The sequence below is a fragment of the Gavialis gangeticus genome, unplaced genomic scaffold (assembly GCF_001723915.1).
Source record: "Gavialis gangeticus isolate Ggan-Ray unplaced genomic scaffold, GavGan_comp1, whole genome shotgun sequence".
Taxonomy (NCBI): domain Eukaryota; kingdom Metazoa; phylum Chordata; order Crocodylia; family Gavialidae; genus Gavialis; species Gavialis gangeticus.
In genome coordinates, this window is record NW_017729022.1 from 177,151,735 (window position 1) to 177,170,711 (window position 18,977).

The following is an 18,977-nucleotide window of genomic DNA, read 5'->3' on the forward strand; positions in this document are numbered from 1 at the left end:
GCATCCTGTTTTTGTTAGCCCACCCCTGTAACCTATCCAGGTCTTGCTGCAGTCTTTCCCTTCCTACTAGCGTGCTCACCTCACCCCAAATTTTGGTATCATCAGCAAATTTAAACAGGTTGCTTTTCACTCTGTCGTCCAAATCGCTGATAAAGAAATTAAACAGTGCAGGCCCAAGGACCGAGCCCTGGGGGACTCCGCTGCCCACTTCTCCCCAGGTCGAATATGACCCATCCACCACCACCCTCTGAGTACGACCCTTCAGCCAATCTGCAATCCATCTGACTGTGTAGGTATCAATGCCACAGTTGCCTAGTTTCTTAATGAGGATGGGGTGGGAGACGGTGTCAGAGGCCTTGCTGAAGTCCAGAAAAACTACGTCTACAGCGACACCTGCATCCAATGCTTTTGTAACCTTATCATAAAAGGCAATCAGGTTGGTCTGACTGCAATCAGGTTGTGTCTTCTGCAAGCTCAGGCTTTTCACCTTCAGTACAAGATGTTTGGTCTGATTATCTGTCCGTTTGAACTTATTGTCAGTCAGTCTTCATTTTTATTTAGTTCCAGAAAACTGAAGCAATTTTGATCCCATTAGTGTAGGCAAAAGCTTGATTATGACAAGATCTTTTGAAGGTATCCCTTGTGGATGTTGGGCTGCTTGGTTAAACCAGAGTTCAGAATGCAATGATGGTTTTTTTTATTGTTTGGCTATTCCCCATTGCAGCGGATTGCAGAAAGTGACTTGAGGGCTGAAATAGGTGAAATAGTTTGAGAGAACTCTTTAAGGAGATAAAGACAGGGAATTTTGTGAGCACTTAGTATTGTATGCAATTATTTACTGATTTTTATGATGGAAATCTTTTCTTGAGGAAAGGCATTATGGTTTTAGAAAAAGCTGACAGGTGCTATTGATAATTGTATGTGCTTTCAAGTTCCTCCATCCTGTTCTGAGCTGGTTACAAAGGCATTTAGAGAAAAATATATTTGTTGGAGCAATGACATTGAGCCATTAACAGCAGGTAGCATTATTTATTATCCTACCATAATGTCTAGGAATCCCCTCCCCCTCCCCTGGATCAGGACCTGTTGTCCTAGGCACTGCATATACATATATCAAATCTAATTATTGGGGGGATTGTCTTAAATTCAGGGTTATTTTGGATTTGGGCAAATAGGATATATTGTCAAGTGAGACAATATATGGGCTGGTGGCCCTTGGATAAATAATGAGGTAAATAATGAAAATACAATAAAAAGTTCATGTGGCAGAATAAAGAGTTTTATTTTTTTTCTTTTCTATTTGGATGTTACATAGAAAGAATTCACAAATATTTTTAGGCAGAATCTTGTGGCTTTATTTCAATGAAAAAGGAGAACTTATGAGCCAGCAAAATTAAATGTTAAGGGTTTTCTGTTTTTAGTGTGATATGGGGTGGAAACATTCATGCATACTTCAGAGTGGAAATGCTGTAACTTTTGTTAATTAGTGTGGAGATAGTATGCTAGATGTCATACATAAATATCCAATGCCTAATTATGTTTTTATCCTTTCACATTAGAAAGGAAACAGTTTTTCTTAAGTTGGCCAGCAAGGATTTGTAGTTCCTCCTAAGCATTTACAAAAGCTGTCAAAGCACTTTAGTATATTCAGGAAATAATCATAAAAGATATCTATGCATTATGTGCTTCCCCTTGCTGTTTACTTTTTGTGCATTAGTCCACATGAGCCTCAATTCATCTTGCAAGTAGTACCTGCAAAGTTATCCTTGCTTCTCCAGAGATTAATCAGATTCAACCTTACCTCCACTTAAATTTGCATTTCTCAGATTATGCACAGAATCACCCAATTTTAATTTTTTTTATCATACAATCAAATCACAAGTCACTATGTCACCTAATATAGAAAGCTAATGTTTGGCAGCATTTAAACTGTAGCAGATGGCTGCTGATTATGACCTGTTCTTCCTTTCATAGATAGTCCACAGAAGCTGAAATCTCCCTTCTTTCTCCCTCCATTTGTCTTTTTTGCTATGATCTCTTACGTTTTCCTCATGCTCTCCTGTAGGCTAAATATAATGCATAATGTAATGTAGCTTTATAATATTATCTAACTTTTTTTTGCTATGCAGCAATGCTTCATGGACTGGGAGATCAAGAAGTGTGTGACCTATTTTTTAAAGTTGGAGTTCTTAGATCTGGAGTGATGTTTTTTTGCATAAATGAGAATAACCACCAGGCAAATTTATTTTAATGCACTTTTGTTGGTCATCATACATATACAAATCTGTTTTCTAGGAGAAACTGTGCGCGCCTCAGTTGTGTGATAGCATGTCTGTAGGGAACTGGAGGGTTTTTTTCCCCATTGGTTCAAAACAGCACGTTGCATTTCTTCATTTCAATTAAGATTGATTCCCATTATCTTGTCGACTGCATGATAAGGTTTAAGTACTTATGTCACATTTTACATGTGTGATAATCATTTGCTTTAGTGTCCTTAGCTGAGATATTCCTTCTTCTCACTGTGGTACAGAATCTCACGTGTAAGTAGGGAACTTTCCTCTACCCCAGAAGAGGCTGTGTTCTCTAGCATTTTGGTGTTTTGGGATTGTCCGAGTTTAAAGGTGGTATAAATAAAAATCTTGTCATGAACATAGACACATTTACCTTTCAGTAGTATTATAACCCCAGTGATTTAGTGCCTTATTCACCTGATACTCCATTTTACCCAAATAAGATGGGTCAAGGGTAGCGTGGGTGCTAAGGTGCATGGTTGACAGCCCAGAGGTTGCAAGTTCAGGGCTGTAGCAGAAGTGCTCATGGCACAGCCGTGTCAGATTCTAGTGAATCTGTGAATTCTGCTAAATACTTTGGCACAAGGATGTGAAAAGGAAGGAAGAACCCAAATCAGGCTTTCACCAGTTATGAATCACTTGCCCAATGGTTCATTCTCCAAATTATCCAGATCCTCATTTATCTGAATGTTTTTATTGCCCCCAAAATATATTTGAAAAATGGGCTTTCTGTGCTTAACAAACAAAAAAAATTAGCGAAAGTCTGAAACTCCACCAGACAAACCTCTGCTGTGAAAATCCCAGACAGTAACTGATCAAGGCTGAGAGAAGTTTCTGCTTGTTCTAAAAGAGGTTTTCTGTGTGCTTTGCATTTTGAAGTTATCTTGTTTGTGATTTAATAACTGAAATATTTGGAGTGAGGACAGGATTGACCCAAGGCATATAGGGTCATGTGGTCTTATTGCCCCCCACCCCTCCCAACATCATACATGCATTCTTTAGGTGTGAATGTGCAGCCTGTTTGTTGTCTTTGGCAAAACCTAGTTTTGTGAGGAATCTGGCACGCATGTTTTCTAATGTAGTGAAGGTTGTTTCTTGTTGATTGAATGTTATCAAAACCATTTTGAAGTTGTTAACTGCTGCCTTATCATTGGCATGTGCCAGCACTGTTACATATCCTGTGCAGAGATTAGTAACGTTGAAAAAACAGTCCAATGAAAAGAGAGAGGTCCCTGCACAGCAGGAGTAGGAACTTGCTAGTTCCTGTTTAAATGAGCCGAAAACACACAGGTTCAACAATCCATCCCCCTGGGGCAGGGAGAGCATGCTTCTCTTTTCAATGGAGGGTACTGTGTGTGGTGTGATACGCAGCTTTGTTCTGACATGCCTTTATTTCTTGTGCATTTCTTAAAATTCCTTACCCAACAGGGGTCAGCAAAATTGCTAGTGGACCATATAATTCTGAGTAAATGGGATGCTGGTGTCAGGAAAAAAAATTTTTTGGACTGTCACTGTTCTCTTTTCCCATTTTTCTGCTCTTTAAACTGGGTTATGGAATAGTATGGATTTATGTGCTCTTGTAGATGACATGCTTTACCCATGGCAATTGCAATAAAATAATCCTAGCCAGTTTCGTTCATGAGTAGTACCCATGGGTAAAGGGCTCCTAGGGCAGGAGCTTGTCTGCATTTCCTCTGCATTTGTCGCACTGTTGGGAGAGAAGATGGGTATGGAGGTGGGAGAGAAGGTGTAGGAGAGAGTTTCTCATTCTGTTAACATGTATCTGTTAAAGGAAGATCATAATATACAAGGACAGTATCCTCGGTGATAAATGCTATAGGATGATGGCTGGATTGCCATATATCCACCCACACAAACAAGCATGTGAAACTTGTGTTGATAGTCGCCTTCTAATCTGGGTTGCCTGTTTTAGCAGACAGTAAAATCTCATTTCCTTTGTAATGTTATATATTAATTGTGCTGCATTATATGACTACCTGCTAATGTTGCTCTAAAAACAGCAGTTCCTTTGTTGTTAACAAGATTTACTATAATGTAATTAGAATGGGAGAGGCTAGGACATAATCAAACACAAATATAATATTGTTGTTAATTGCATCCAGATAATTGTGTCTGATGCTGATGTTTTACCTTTCTGTGAGCAACATCCTGTTAGTTCTGTTTTGGAAGTGCTGCAGCTGACTGAAATGTCATGTAAATGTATGATATGGTTTTCTTGGATTTGGAAGCTTGAGCATTTTAGGGTTATGACACAGTCTATCTTCAGACTGCAAAATAGCTCAGAGGTATGAATGACCATCATTCACCTGAAGGGGCATAACTCTGAAGCCTGCAAATGACAGTTCCAGTGTCAGTGTTGTTAACTAACTCATGCATGATGATTTTAGCAGAAACACCCAGCTACAGCAGCAACCAGGGGTCTTGGCAGGACCTGAGCAGAGTGCCACCACACCTACCTTCCCCCAAATCTCACTTTTACCTGAGCCCTGCAGGACATAAATAAAATAAACCTCTCTCATAAACCACCCTCCTACCTGGAATCCTTCATCTAAAATAAACTGCAGGTGTTTGCTTTTATCTCACTTTTCATGTTGGCCTGGGTTAGCATTGGTAGATCAGATTTTTAAAGTACAGTTTCTGAAACTATGTGACCAATGCCATCATTAGTAATTAGGTATCCAGGTTGTAGCTATATTGGTCTAGAGGCAAAAGAAATCAGAACTCATGGTAGAGGTGATATCTTTTGTTAGACCAACTAGATCTTTTGCAAAAAAAATTATTTAATTGCAAGCTTTCAGGCACAAACACCCTTCTTCAGGCATAGGAGAGCAGATTGTAACAATTCTCCTGGGTAGAAATGAAAGTTCATATTTCATAGGAAAGTTGAAGGCGTGGTAAAATCTCCTGTTTGGAACAGTTCATTTTATGTGCAGATTAGGCTCAGTAATTGTTTTTCTAAGATACTTCTTCTATCTCTTCCCTAAACCCCACAAACAAATCTCCTGGATAACTTGGAGAGGGTCCAGAGAAGGGCCACTTGCATGGTTAAGGGCTTGCAAGCGAAGCCGTACGAGGAGAGACTAGGGCACCTGGCTGTTTTCAGCCTCCGCCAGAGAAGGTTGAGAGGCGACCTTGCGGCTGCCTATAAATTCATCATGGGGGTGTAGAAGGGAATTGGTGAGGCTCTACTCACCAAGGCGCCCCTGGGGGTCACAAGAAACAGTGGTCATAAGCTAGCAGAGAGCAGATTTAGACTGGACATTAGGAGGAATTTCTTCACGGTTAGAGTGGACAAGGTCTGGAATGGGCTCTCAACGGCGGTGGTGCTCTCCCCTACCCTGGGGCTCTTCAAGAGGTTGGATGGGCATCTGGCTGGGGTCATCTGAACCCAACACTCTTTCCTGTCTGTGGAGGGGGTCGGACTCGATGATCTATTGAGGTCCCTTCCAACCCTAATATCTATGAATCTATGAAATCCTCTTATCTTGATTTCCTAAATTTCACTTGTTTTTTGCTAACATTGTTTGGCTTCTGTTACTTTTTTCTGAGGGACTTCTATTTTTATTGACCCATTAATGCTTCCCGGGTACTTATGCTCAAGTACAGTCCTGTGCTCCTATGTGGGAAATGCAGCAAGACTCTTTCAAGTCCCAGTGCCTCCGTCACCTTAGAAGCTAGTGACATGCTCCATAGCCTAGGACAGCCTTGAGGCATTTATGACAGTTGGTCATTTGGGGATCCCATTAGTACAGGGGTGGGCAAAATATGGCCTGCAGGCCAGATGCAGCTCGCCAGACCATCCCATCCGGCCCGCAGAGCCCCTAAAAAATTTAGAAAATTAATATTTATCTGCCCCTGGCTGCCTGTCATGTAGCCCTTGATGGCTTGCCAAAACTCAGTAAGTGGCCCTCTGCCCAAAATAATTGCCCGCCCCTGCATTAGCAGCTCTTTTACAACCTGATCATGTCACAAAGCATCAGGGAGAGGGGGTACCTTGCAAGCGTCTGCAAAGCAAGGAGGTGCTTCATAGGGGATTGCATGTTGTGGCACTGCCTTATGGGGCAGATGTGAGGGTCCAAGGCAAATATCTTGAAACTGTCAGCGTGAAATTTGACTGGTTAGTCTGTTGCCCTCTTCTTTTGGGCACTTAAGGTATGAATGAAGGTTGGGAACAAAAGAAGGGATTCCTGCAAAATTTGAATGAGGCAAGGAGCTGCAGAAAGAGAAAGGAGGGTCTTCCAGCTGTGGAAGTTCTTTGATGCACTGAATAACTGGAATCTGTGTTTGCTTACTCTAGAGCAGTGGTGTACAAACTTTTTTGATCATGCACCCCTATCTATATAAATAGAAGTTCTGATGTTTTCTTCCTACACCCCAATTGATCGTCTTGCGCACCCCCTGGGGTGCGCACAGCCCACTTTGGAGACCATTGCTCTAGAGCAGTGAAAACCAACCTTTTTGCAGGGATATAGGTTGTAGTCATGTTGGTCTAAGGATGAGGTTCTTCGGGTAAATCTGATATCTTTTATTAAACCTACTCAGATAGTTTGAAAAATTCTTCTATACAAGCTTTTGGGTATAAATACCCTCAGTCAGGCTGAGGAAGCATCTGCAGTTAGTGTGTCCTCTACCTGGATGGAATGAAATGTCAGAGGCTGCTATGCATGCAAAAAAACCAGTTAGTGAAGATGTAACCTTTTTTGCAGGCATGCCACCAATTAAACCCCACCTCCTCTCCAAGTGCCATTCCGTTTCCTTTCCCCTCCTTGATCCGCTGCTCTGCTTTCTGTTCCCTGTGCTGTGTGCCTTGTCTGCTATTGTGCTGCCTGTTCCCTCCCTGGTTTGCTGCAGGCCATACACAAAGGCTACCTGTGGCATGCAGGTTGGCTACCCCTGTAGTAGAGTCCTGTGTGATGCTGGTTAAGTCACTTAAACCCAGCTTTTCAGAAGTCATCACTAATAATGAACTTTTCATTTTCTGGCTGTCTGAGAACCTGGAGTCCAATAAGCAGAAGCATATCAAAGCACTCATGACTGCAAAAAAACTTAATAGCACCTGCGCTTTGAAAATGTAGTGGCTGACATAGTGCTTAGGGGTCTGGCATATAAAGTCCCAGGTGTCTCAAAAATGAGGCACCTGAAAGTAGTAGATACTCTTGACTTTAATCTCTGGCTCAGTTTATACTCTCTGATGCCCGCTGGCATCAAGATGGTGTTGTAAAAATAAATTCATTAATGTTTGTGAAGCACTTGGGGACTATGATGATGAATGTCCCCAAAAAGCCCATGTGGAAATGAATAATTCCATAGTCAGCCCAGGGGCTGAATAGTTTGCAGTAAGGAAGGCATGGGCCATGTGTTGAACAATGAGCTGAAAAGAAATTATTAAACAGCTGTACAGTGAGCAAGTACCATCCCTTGTGTGCACAGATCTCGGCACAGGGTCTGCGAAAAAAGACTATCATATTGCATAATCTCAGGAGGGCCAAGATAAGGTTATGTGTCAACCTCAGTTTTGGTATTTTCTTAACTTTGGGCTGCTTTGTTTTGTAACCTTAGTAATACCCCATATTATGCAGTGTGTATGTGTGTAATACACATTATACAGCTGCAGAAGCAGCTTCTAGGAGCAGGCAATGCATAGCAACTTTATGAATTAATGACAAGTAGTCAGAAGAAATGCTGCTAACTGCTGATGCCAGGACTTTTGTTGTCTCACCAGGAGTCAGAAAACCAATGTCCTGCGTGAATGCAAGGTAGGCCAGGCACATTCAAAATCAAGGTGATAATCTACATTTTTGCTATAAAAACAACTGTTGCTGTGTAAAGGAGCAGGAGTAAATACTTCTGCTCTTTTGTGTTAGAGCTTTCAGTTTTGCATTCCTGTTGCAAGCTGGGATTTCTGTTAGATAGATGATCTCTGTAAATGAAAGAATCATTTTTTCCTTGCAGTGCATGCAACTGCTCAAAAATAGGCAGAGAAAGAATAGTTTGTTGGGTCTGTAGCATTAGCGCAGACATTCACAAAGAAGTTATATTGTGGAAACAGCACTTCAGTAGTGATTCCACAGATCCTAATGCTTCCTCCTTCTGTATCAGGGCAGACTGGAACAAAGCTGTCACAGGGAGCTCTGTGTAAGAACGTTGAAGTTACATGGATACTCCCAGGTCTGTCCTTGCAGCCCACCAGCTGTGCAGAAGACAGATGCACAGCTTCTCCTTCTTTCCTCTCCCTGCACCCAAGCAGTAAAGGTAGAAGTGCATCAGTAGAAGCTGTGGACAGCTAATAATACTTTCAGCAGTATTAAATAGCATTAATTCCCTAGGATAATTTGTGACTTTACCTCAGAGGGGTTGAAGATCAGCAGTGACTACCAGCTGACCACAGAATGGCTGTTGGTCTGACCATCCTAACATAGTTGCTGGGAGGAGCAGTATTGGATTTTTCTTGTCTTTGCTAACAGCCACAGTATACAGCAGCTGTGAATAAATGACTCCACAAGAAGTCAAAGGATTTTGAAGTCCCCAAATAACATACTTCATAACTGCTAAGAAGTCTGAGATAGTATAGCATTCAGATTTCTGATTTTTCAGTAGGTTCTTAAACTGACTGAGATTTAGAATTGGAAGATAAAACTGATCCAACTGAACCACAGCAGAACTGAGGTAGTAGCTTGATCTAAATCAAAGTCATCTCTGTGTTTTTAGTGTTCTGCCAGCTGTTGATTTAGCCCTTTACTCTCCATCTGCAGTGTGATTTATGTGGCATTTCTTTTAGCAAGCAAGTATACTTTCCATTATCACTATATAGACTTTGGAAGCCAAATCTTTGGAGTGGTGGAAAAAAATGTGGTATTAGGATAGTAGTGTTCATAATGGTCATTAGTGCTATGCTGAGCTACAGTAAGGGCAGAAACTGAAGTGTGATTAATTGTGTAACTATTGACATTAATTGTATGATGATTTCTGCAAAAGGTATCTGTTAATCTAGTACTTCCTGAATTTGCTGTCCATTTTTCCATATTTTAAAATGTATCTCTTTCACTCCCTCAAAATATTTGATAAAAATGTTGTGGTTATCTTTGATCTCTTTAGATGGATATGGCAGAAGAAGATATTAATGGAGATGAATACCCAGCTGAAATTCAGGATTATCTCTCAGCATTTGAAAAATCTCTTGGTTGTGTAGATGAGATGCTGAAGACTATGATGTCAGTTTCTCGGAGTGAACTTCTTCAGAAGGTAAAGAATCCCTCTCTAGCCATCTCTTTTTTCATTTGTAACATGATGGCATGTGGGAAGCCCTGTTGAAGTGCAGGGTCCCGTTGTGCTAAGCCTTGTACAGGCTGATAACCAAGCAGACAATTTCTGCTTTAGGCACCTTGTGTTTGAAGTAATATTTCACATTTATAGAAAATGCCTTATCTTAGAGTGCTTCACAAGCTAAGCACTGAGTTGCCTCTGAGTTGAAATATGGCACCACCATTCAGAATTGGTGGTTCTTTAGGCCAAAGACATCTCTGCCCTTTGGAAAAGTGCCTTGGGATCTTTCATATTCTCTGAAGCAGAAAAGGGTTCTTTCTTCACAGTCTGTCTAACAAATCTGCATGTAGTAAATTTCAAGGCACTCCATTTGTGCATCTAGGAGGGATGAAAAGGAAAGCAGGTGGTGGTGGGATGTGAACTTTTGGTTCCTAGGTATGCAGAAACTCCTGATTAGCTCACTAAACTGTTGCCTCCAGTTACGTTAAGAGCAGGTTGAAGGCAGCCTATAAAACCTACTTCTTTTTTTCAGGCTATAGAGACAGGGCAGGCTATTGCCTGAGGACTTTGTCAAGCATCTATATATTTTAGCATTTAAACTCAAGTTGTAATTTCTTTCTTTGGGGCAAGAAAAAGCTCATGTAAAAAGGAACTTCTTCAGCCTCTAAGGGTTTCTCTGTAAATAAATTATGAAGAAAACATCTTGACAACACCAGTCCTTTGATAGTATCCATGTTAGAGCTGGTGAGCCGTACAACAATGTTATCAGAGTTTCTGGAAATCCTATAGGACTAAAACAATAAATTGACTTTGACAGTCAAGAAAAAAATCTCATTACATGTCTTGTTCCTTTTGGTGTATGACCATCATATACTGAGCACACAGAGTAACATGTACAGTGTTGTATTCATGAATTCTGTGACATACTAAACTTACTTTAGAACTTTAAAAAAATTTAAAGAACTTGTTTTTTGTGGGGAGGGAGGGAGGAGTAGGAAGAGTAAAGTTATTTTGAGACAAATCTAGGTGACCAAATACAGGCTTTATCCTGAGAAGTGGGAGTAGCAGGATTGCTAAGCACTTGTCAGCATTTGGTCCCATAACATTTTATCAGCCTGTGGCATTTAATACAGAGTGGAAAACATGAATAAATATAAATCAGGGAATAACCTTGTGCAGACACAGAGAAGGGGATTAGAGCGCATGGTCTACAGACAGTTCTTGTACTGACTTAACTGCTTCAGGCACAGGTTTTATACTGAAATAGTTAAATTGGTATAATCCTTACTGTGGAGGTAGTTTAAAGTATAAAGTGTCTTATACCAGTATAATTGATTTGTCCCCACTTTCAGGGGGACAAGCTATGCTGGCAAAAATTGCATCTTCATTAATGGGGCATACTCTATCCCCCAAGCTCTTTTAAGCATATACAGCCCAAGAAAGATTGTTTGCAGTTTCTGTGATAACTCTTCACTTTTGCCCTATCTAGCAATGTACATGTCCTATTGGTTCTATACTATAAATATTTTCTCATGGAATTATAAAAAAAATTGTGTATATTTCTGAAATCCATTGTGCACTTCGGAAAAAGAAACTGCAGGAGCAAATTGTGGTGGTTATATTTTCTTTTTTAGTTGGATCCTCTTGAACAAGCAAAACTGGATTTGGTTTCTGCATACACGTTAAATTCGATGTTCTGGGGTGAGTATAAGGCAGCAGGGTTATACTGTAGAAGGAGACTGTTTATTGTGGGTATTTTAACACTTTCTAGGTAGCTGTGTGTTTTCAATAATCAAGTATTACACAGTCATCTTCCTGTCTAGTATTTTGCAGTTACTCTGTCCCCAAGTTTATTGCTATCTTCAGACCAGGGCAAGGGCTGCTGAAATTCTACATGAAAATTAATTACATAGCTCCATGTATGTAAATGAGGGCTTAAGTCCTTTTTCTTTTTTCCAACCTCTTCCACCTTTTTTCATAGCTATAAAATGTTAACCATGTTTATATTGTTACTGGAAGAGTCAATTAGAGTATTTTAAATCAAACCCTTAAACAGTATAGTTGGGCTCCAGCCTTGCAAATGGCCATGAGTGAAAGTAGCCATTCACCTGTGTGCTATCTACTGCACAATTGGAATCATAATTATTTGACTAAATAACATTTGACTAAACATTCTTTTCTTGTAGTATATCTGGCCACTCAAGGGATCAATCCCAAGGACCATCCAGTGAAACAGGAGCTGGTAAGATACTTAAACCATCTGCACTGCAAAATTCTATTTGCCTAGGTCCAGTAATTCTTACATAATTAAACATAAATGAACTTTAAAAAATTGATACAAGTTCTCATGCATGTGTTTATCGTATGCATGTTGTTATACAACAGCCAGTTTATATACCCTGTAGAGCTTTCTAAATTAAGAGTCATGATAATTTTGGCTCAAAACAGTATTGCTTATTGAAAGCAAAATTGTAGAGCTTGCTCAAATTGGAAAAGCAGAACTAGATACATGGTGTCAACTTATCTTTCCTTTTTTCCACCTTTGTTTGGAAAATTGGACTCCAAGCAGACCAGCTTTTTCACCTATATATTTGTATGGAAAAATGTTACATGTCTAATTGTAATTTATAACTTCCAGTATGGTGTTTTTTCCTATAAATACTTGGAATCATGTTAATCTCTGAGGGTGCCTTTTCTTGCTCTTGTATGACTCTAAAAGTATGGTGTGGTTGATTTACTAGCAAAGACGGGAAAGATTTCTCCCCCTTTTCCAATTCCTCCATTAATTCATTTTCTCAGCAGTAAAGAATCCAGTTCAGCAACAAAGCTAAAAGCTTTTTTGGCACCAGTTGTATGTGTACTGTCCAGTAATTCTGCATTAGTGACATATTTACAACCTATAATAAATCTTTTAGGTTTGTCTTTATATTCCATTTAGATGCACGAGAACAGTATATAAGATCTGCTATCTTGGAAATTCTGCTGACATAAAAAATCAAATCAAATAATTTAACTTAAAGAAAAATCAAAATCAGAACTCATCATTACTGTTTTTAATTGCATGTATAAATAAGAACTGTATTACATCTACAAGTAGTAATATACTTTACATATACTATTACTATTACAGTACATCTAAAAGTAATTCTTATATAATCAAGGTTAATAGCATGTATAGAGTGCATTGAAGAGTACAGAATCAACTCTCAAAAGCAAATTATCATACTCTGTATTAATCGGGTTTTGTAACATGGAGCACATCATGAAAATACTAATCCAGCTTTTTGTGGCAAAATGGCTAGTTTTTGTACTGTGCAATAGGGTTGCATTGTTTTAAATGATCTATTCTCACAACATACAGCATAAAATATAAAGCAGAATGCAGTTTTACTTGGTATTTGTTGATGAGTAAGAGAGCATAACTATCCTTGTATAGACACTCATCTAGTTCTGTCTCTTACATGTATCAGTATGAATGAATAAATGTTGCTTCCCTCCAAGAGATGATGATGTTATTATCATCCATGTGGAAAGGGTATAAAAATAGTCACACTTACTTTTTTGGTGTACATGCAGAAGGATTCAAATGGTACGGCTGTGTGAAGCTTTAGTCCCTGATTTGATTCGGCGGAGATTCAGCCCGATTCAGTGGCTGAATCTCTGAATCTGAATCAAATCAGGAGACCCTTTGAGTTCTCCAAATCAAATCGGAACCCTCCAGAGAGATTTGGAAGGATTTGGTGATTTGGACATAGACACAGCTTTAAATGTTTTTTCTATATACCTCAAGGTGCCAGGGGGCTCATGAGTGCTGTGGTACTGGGGTGGATGGAGCATCCCACAGGAGAGTGTGGGGCTTCCCAGCACACTTGGCAGCAGACTCGGAAGTGGACCACAAGCACATTGGTCCACTTCTGGGTTCACTGTGAAGTGCGCGGGGGGACCCTCCCATGCTCCTGTGAGATGCTTTATCCACCCCAGCATTGCAGCACTCACGAGCTGCGCCTGGTACTTTGAGGTATGTAGAAAAAACATTTAAAGCTGTGTCTATGGCTGAATCACTGATTATCCAAATCAGCATCGAACCTTCAGATTCGGATTTAGCCAAATCAAATTGGGGACAGTGATCTGAATCAAGGAATCGAATCACTGTCCCTGTTTTGGGCTGAATCTGAATCAAATACAGCCCATTTCGTGGACCCCTATCAAATGGTACTAGTGAAAGTTATCAGAGTTTGTTTCTTTTTATCTTCTTGCTGAGATGTTTATCAATTCCTTTTCCCTTTGCTCATATGTGTAGGGTTGCCTTCCATTCCTCTTAATAATTTTGGTTGTGTCAGAGAAGTGATATATCTTACTAGGAGTTCAGATTAACTAGTTAAAGATTAAATTCTTTTTATATGGAAATGGTGGCCAGTGTTTTGCAAAACACTTTGAGATGTGGATCCTAAACATACTAGAAAAACAAGTCTGATAAATTAATTAATTGACATCACATAGAATCATAGAATCAGAAAAAAATAGGGTTGGCAGGGACCTCAGGAGGTTGTCTAGTCCAACCCCCTACTCAAAGCAGCAGTCCCCAGCTGTATCATCCCAGCCATGGCTTTGTCTAGCGGGTCTTAAAAACCTCCCATGATGGAGATTCAACAACTCCTCTGGGTAACCTGTTCCAGTACTTTACTACCCTCCTAGTGAAAGTTTTTTTCCTAATATCTAACTTAAATATCCCTTGCTGCAACTTGAGACCATTGCTTCTTGTTCTGTCATCTGCCACCACTGAGAACAGTTCAGCTCTATCCTCTTTGGAATCACTTTTCAGGTAGTTGAAGGCTGCTGTTAAATTCCCTTGCTGTTTTCTTTTCTCCAGACTAAATAACCCCAGTTCCCTCAGCCTCTTCTCAGAAGTCATGTGCCACAGCCCCCTAACCTCTTTTCATTGCCCTCTGCTGAACTTTCTTCAACTTGTCCATATCCTTTCTATAGTGGGGGCCCAAAACTGGACACAGTACTCCAGATGTGGCCTAACTAGTGCCAAATAAAGAGGAATAATTACTTCCCTTGATTTGCTTCTACTAATGCAGCCCAATATGCCTTTCAGTACACACACACATACACACACATTATATGTGAGTGTATATACATTAATATATACTGGCAAGTGTAAAATATAAATGCTAATATACACTGGCAAGTCGAGAGCAGGGTCCCCAACAATCAGCAGATTGTTAGCTGGGCTGTACTGGGACCCAGAGTGGCTCCTTTGTGGTCTCTGGGGTCTGTTGATGATCAGCTCATTGTTGGCTCAATCAGGACTGCACTGGGGCTACAAGTGGCTGGGGTGTGATCCCTGGAGCTGGTTAATGATCAGCTGATAAGAACTTTACTGGGGCCAGTTTGATTCCAGGTGCAGTCCTGGAGCCAGCTGATTGTTGGCTGGCACATACCACAGTAGGGATGGTTCAAGCCCTGGTGCAGTCCTAGATCTGGCTGTCAGTCATCTGATTGTCACTCGGCAGGGACTGTACCAGGGCTAGTTGGACACTTCCGTGCAGTCCTAACCTTGCCACATGTTCAATTTAAGGCATGATGAAAATAAGCTACAGAAATAGTACACATTTTTATGTGATATTTTGGTAGCTGCTTTCCCTTTTTGTGGCATTCTTAATTGCCTGAATGTGTAGTTGGAGTGCTGTTTAAGACAATTAAAAGATTAAACACATCTTAACTGTAACATCTGCCAGGGGCTTGAGTCACAGAGAAATTAGTCTTGTTTTAATTTAAGGTCAAACAAGAAGCCTGGAGTATGGTAGAAATTGAACCAGATACTCTGAAAAATAGTTGACTCTTGTATCTTATGTCTTTGTATAAAACATATGTCACGAATAAAAACAATCATATGCTTTTAAGCAAAATGTAATATAGGAATATCTTTTTCTTTAATACATGTAATATAGGAATATATAATAAATGTGCACATGACTTAAATTTGCACTCTATGTGGGGAAAACTGATGAGTTCACTTGCAGGGTGGGATTTATCTTTGTAAGGACTTGCTGTGAAGGTCCATAAGCTGTCATACTGTTTGACAAGAATGTGCCAACATCAAGATATTACATGTGCTTATTAGGAGATGTTTGAAATTGTCTGAGGTCTGCTACCATAGGTACTGTCTCTGGTATGGCAACATTACATTGCAGAAAACCTACTAAAGCACAGTCTCCAGTTTGCAAAGAATCTACCAGAAAATGAACAGAATTGAAATGTTTTATTCGGCTATATGTTACTATGGTAATATACAACGTTTCTTATCTGGTGCAGTGTTATTCTCACTGTTTTTTATTTTATTTGCGCACATCTTAACAAAATGATATTCAATATGCTTTATATTTTGGTATCTTTTAGGAGAGAATAAGAACATATATGAACAGGGTTAAAGAACTAACAGACAAGAAAAAAGCATCCAAACTGGATAAAGGAGCTGCTGCTAGGTTTGTAAGAAACGCATTATGGGAATCCGCATCTGAAAAGGAGCCTACATCCAAAATTTCCAATAAAGCAAAAAAGAGAAAAATGGACTAGTTCGTATCTTTCTTCTTGTTTTATGTATCAGGTATGGGATCAACTAGAACATTATTTTTAAAAGTGTTTTGGATATTTTTATGGCACAAAAATAATGTCTTGTAACAACAGTTTGATCAAATCAGCTGTAGTGAGGACCTGTACTGCATGTAGGGCAGTGCTGTGGCCTGCTGAGCCTGTATTGGGGTCAATATACATGTATAGCTGAAGGTGAAATTTGACGTTAGTTTATTAGCTTTAGGCTTATTTCTCCACATAAAAATAAACTAAGTATTTTTGACAAGTTTTATGTAGTATCATTTTGTGTATTTTGTTTGCTTTTCTTAAATATTGTTTTCCATTGTAATTCTAAAGATTGGAACCATTTCATTTTTGGTATGTTACTGTCCACAGAGTATTCAGTCTTGAAGAGTGGGCTGTCAGTGTAAATTGTTTATGTAGGAGCCACTGGCTTTTCAGTACATCTGCATATGAAAAGCTAAATTTTGTTCAATGTCCAGTGTAATATATATATACATATCTCCTTTTCTATCTCAGCTGAATAAATACCATATATATGTCCTATATGTCTCCATTGCTTTTAAGTACAGATGAGAGCTTTAGTGCTGTACTGTGAGATGGATAGATTGTCAGCAAGGGTATTGAGAATGGCAAGAATTTGGACATTTTTTTCTTATTTACTCAGAGTCTAGGCAGGGAAAGTATTCTCTGTTACAACAAAAGTATTTGACATACTGTGCAAGTATACTGGTTTGTTTGTTTTTCCCCCAGACTAACAAACAAACTGCCAGTTCTGTTTATTCTAAGGAGAGGGTATATTCTTAATATCATGGTGAATTGGTTCAGAAGACCTTCACTAGTTCATTTTTGAGTAAACTGCAAATTCATTAATTACTGCATATATGTGTGTGTGCACACGTGCATGTGTGTATACGCATGCTGAAAGATAGTGGGCTTGTCAAGTCAAGTCAATCCTGAGGGTGCTGCGACCTTTGGGGCACCTTAGATACTGTAACGACCCTTCTGGTTTAGTTGAGTTGCATCACTAGTGATTCTTCAGACAGAGTAACCTGGTGGCACCCATCTCCTCTCGAGGTATGGATGACCATTGGCTTGCAGGGAGCTCATCTGTCCTTTGACAGGTATTGTATTGCTTTTAGTCCTGCTGGGTGTACACACACCCTCTTCACCCCGGTCGGGGTGCTGGTTTAGTCACCCAACAACCTGACCATGGAAGAGGCTGTATTGGTTTACATGGTACCAGATAGCAGACCAAGAGAGGCCCAGCCTGACAAGGGGTATTGTCAAGGGTGGAGTATAAATGCATATAATAAAGACCTGCAAGGTGAGAGTGCTGCATCAGCGATGGGGCCCACATATGTGAAGTAATGCAACCTGCTTGCTCATGAAGAATATCATATCAAATACAATCAGTGCTATTGACTGATGCCTGGTAAATGTTATAGCCATTAAGACTTCAATCTTGACATTTCATGTTGCAGGCATTGAGGCTTGCCTCCTTGGAGTGATGTTGATTAATATGGGTTTTATTGAGATTACAAAGGTTCTTCCACTTGTTGCAGATTGCAGGATTAAGGCTTTGTGGTGGTGCAAAGTGAAAAATTTAACATCAGAAATGGGGTAGAATTTTCACAGATGTAAGCCACAACACAAGATGCATTGGAATGGTGAATTGGGCTCATTATCTGAACATAACAACATGTGATTCACATCCTTTTATCTGTTAATGTGAAAGACCAAGATTATACTGAACTACTAATTTAGACCTGTGGTATGCTGGATTTCTTTATTATATATGTGAGTTACAGAATATAAATTAGAAAGTTACTGTCCATGTACTTTTTTGGCATAACTGTACCACAAAGTGCTTTCATAGAATGTTACACTGATTAGAATGAGGTGGTGTAACTGAGGCTCTATTATGCCTGACCATTCAAAAAGTATTTTCAGATGTTTTCATAAACTGTCATGTTTTCACTAGACACAAATGTATTTATTTTATACATTTAGAAAATGCCTCAGTGAATGCTGTGATTGAAGCCCAGGCCTAATTAAATATGTAATATCTCTTATATTTGCAGGACTAACTGTTGATCTTTGTTCCAACAAAGGTCTTTCTCCTGCAAACCATTATGCATAGCTGTACCTTTGCTGTCCCATGTTGTCTCACTCAATTACTTGGGGCTTCTCACATGCACAATAGTGCATACATGTTTTGTCAGGTCAGGGTCAGAACAAGGATGTTACATTTCCTATGCATAAATAAATATATTTATGAATAATGTAACAGAGTGAAGAAAGAAACCCTGTTACTTGTTGTCTGAAGAGAGGACCATGGAACTCTTTTTCCTGAAAGCGGGGAAAAGGGGGTCACACGGAAAGGGAAGGGTTGATAGCTGATCGGACCCAGCTGACAAGTATCTATGCACCGTGTGGAAATAAAGGAGATGAAAGCATCCACCACATTAAAAGGCAGGCATCTAGAGGAAGAGCCTCGCCCTCAGGGCACTAGAAGGGAGAAGGAGTCCATGGCAGACAAGATGAAACTGGATCGTGTAAGCCTGGGGAACTGTGAATTTGCCACCGACTGGTGAGCAGCAGGGTACTTACCTGAAGGGTTGCAAATGGCAAGGGCTGCTGAAGACTGGTCCGGGGAACCTGTAAGGAGAGAGTTGGAGAATAAATTAAAAGGGCAACGGGTGAGGGAATCGCTAGTAATTCTGAGTAATTCTGAGCAGTGAGGAAACCGTATCTCAGTTAATGAGCAACAAGTGCAGCTCATTAAGACTTTGCAATCAT

At 39.8% G+C, this 18,977-nt stretch overlaps 1 protein-coding gene across 1 annotated transcript in view; it reads left to right on the forward strand.

Moving 5' to 3' along the window:
• C1D (C1D nuclear receptor corepressor) overlaps positions 1 to 16,715 on the forward strand; it is a 26,988-nt gene extending 10,273 nt beyond the window's left edge. The window contains exons 2-5 of the mRNA XM_019516567.1: positions 9,408 to 9,554; positions 11,210 to 11,276; positions 11,762 to 11,817; positions 15,981 to 16,715. Coding sequence (XP_019372112.1) covers positions 9,408 to 9,554; positions 11,210 to 11,276; positions 11,762 to 11,817; positions 15,981 to 16,157 — 447 coding nt within the window. The 3' untranslated portion in view covers positions 16,158 to 16,715. The remainder of the gene's footprint in view (positions 1 to 9,407; positions 9,555 to 11,209; positions 11,277 to 11,761; positions 11,818 to 15,980) is intronic.
• Positions 16,716 to 18,977: the final 2,262 nt, after the last annotated feature.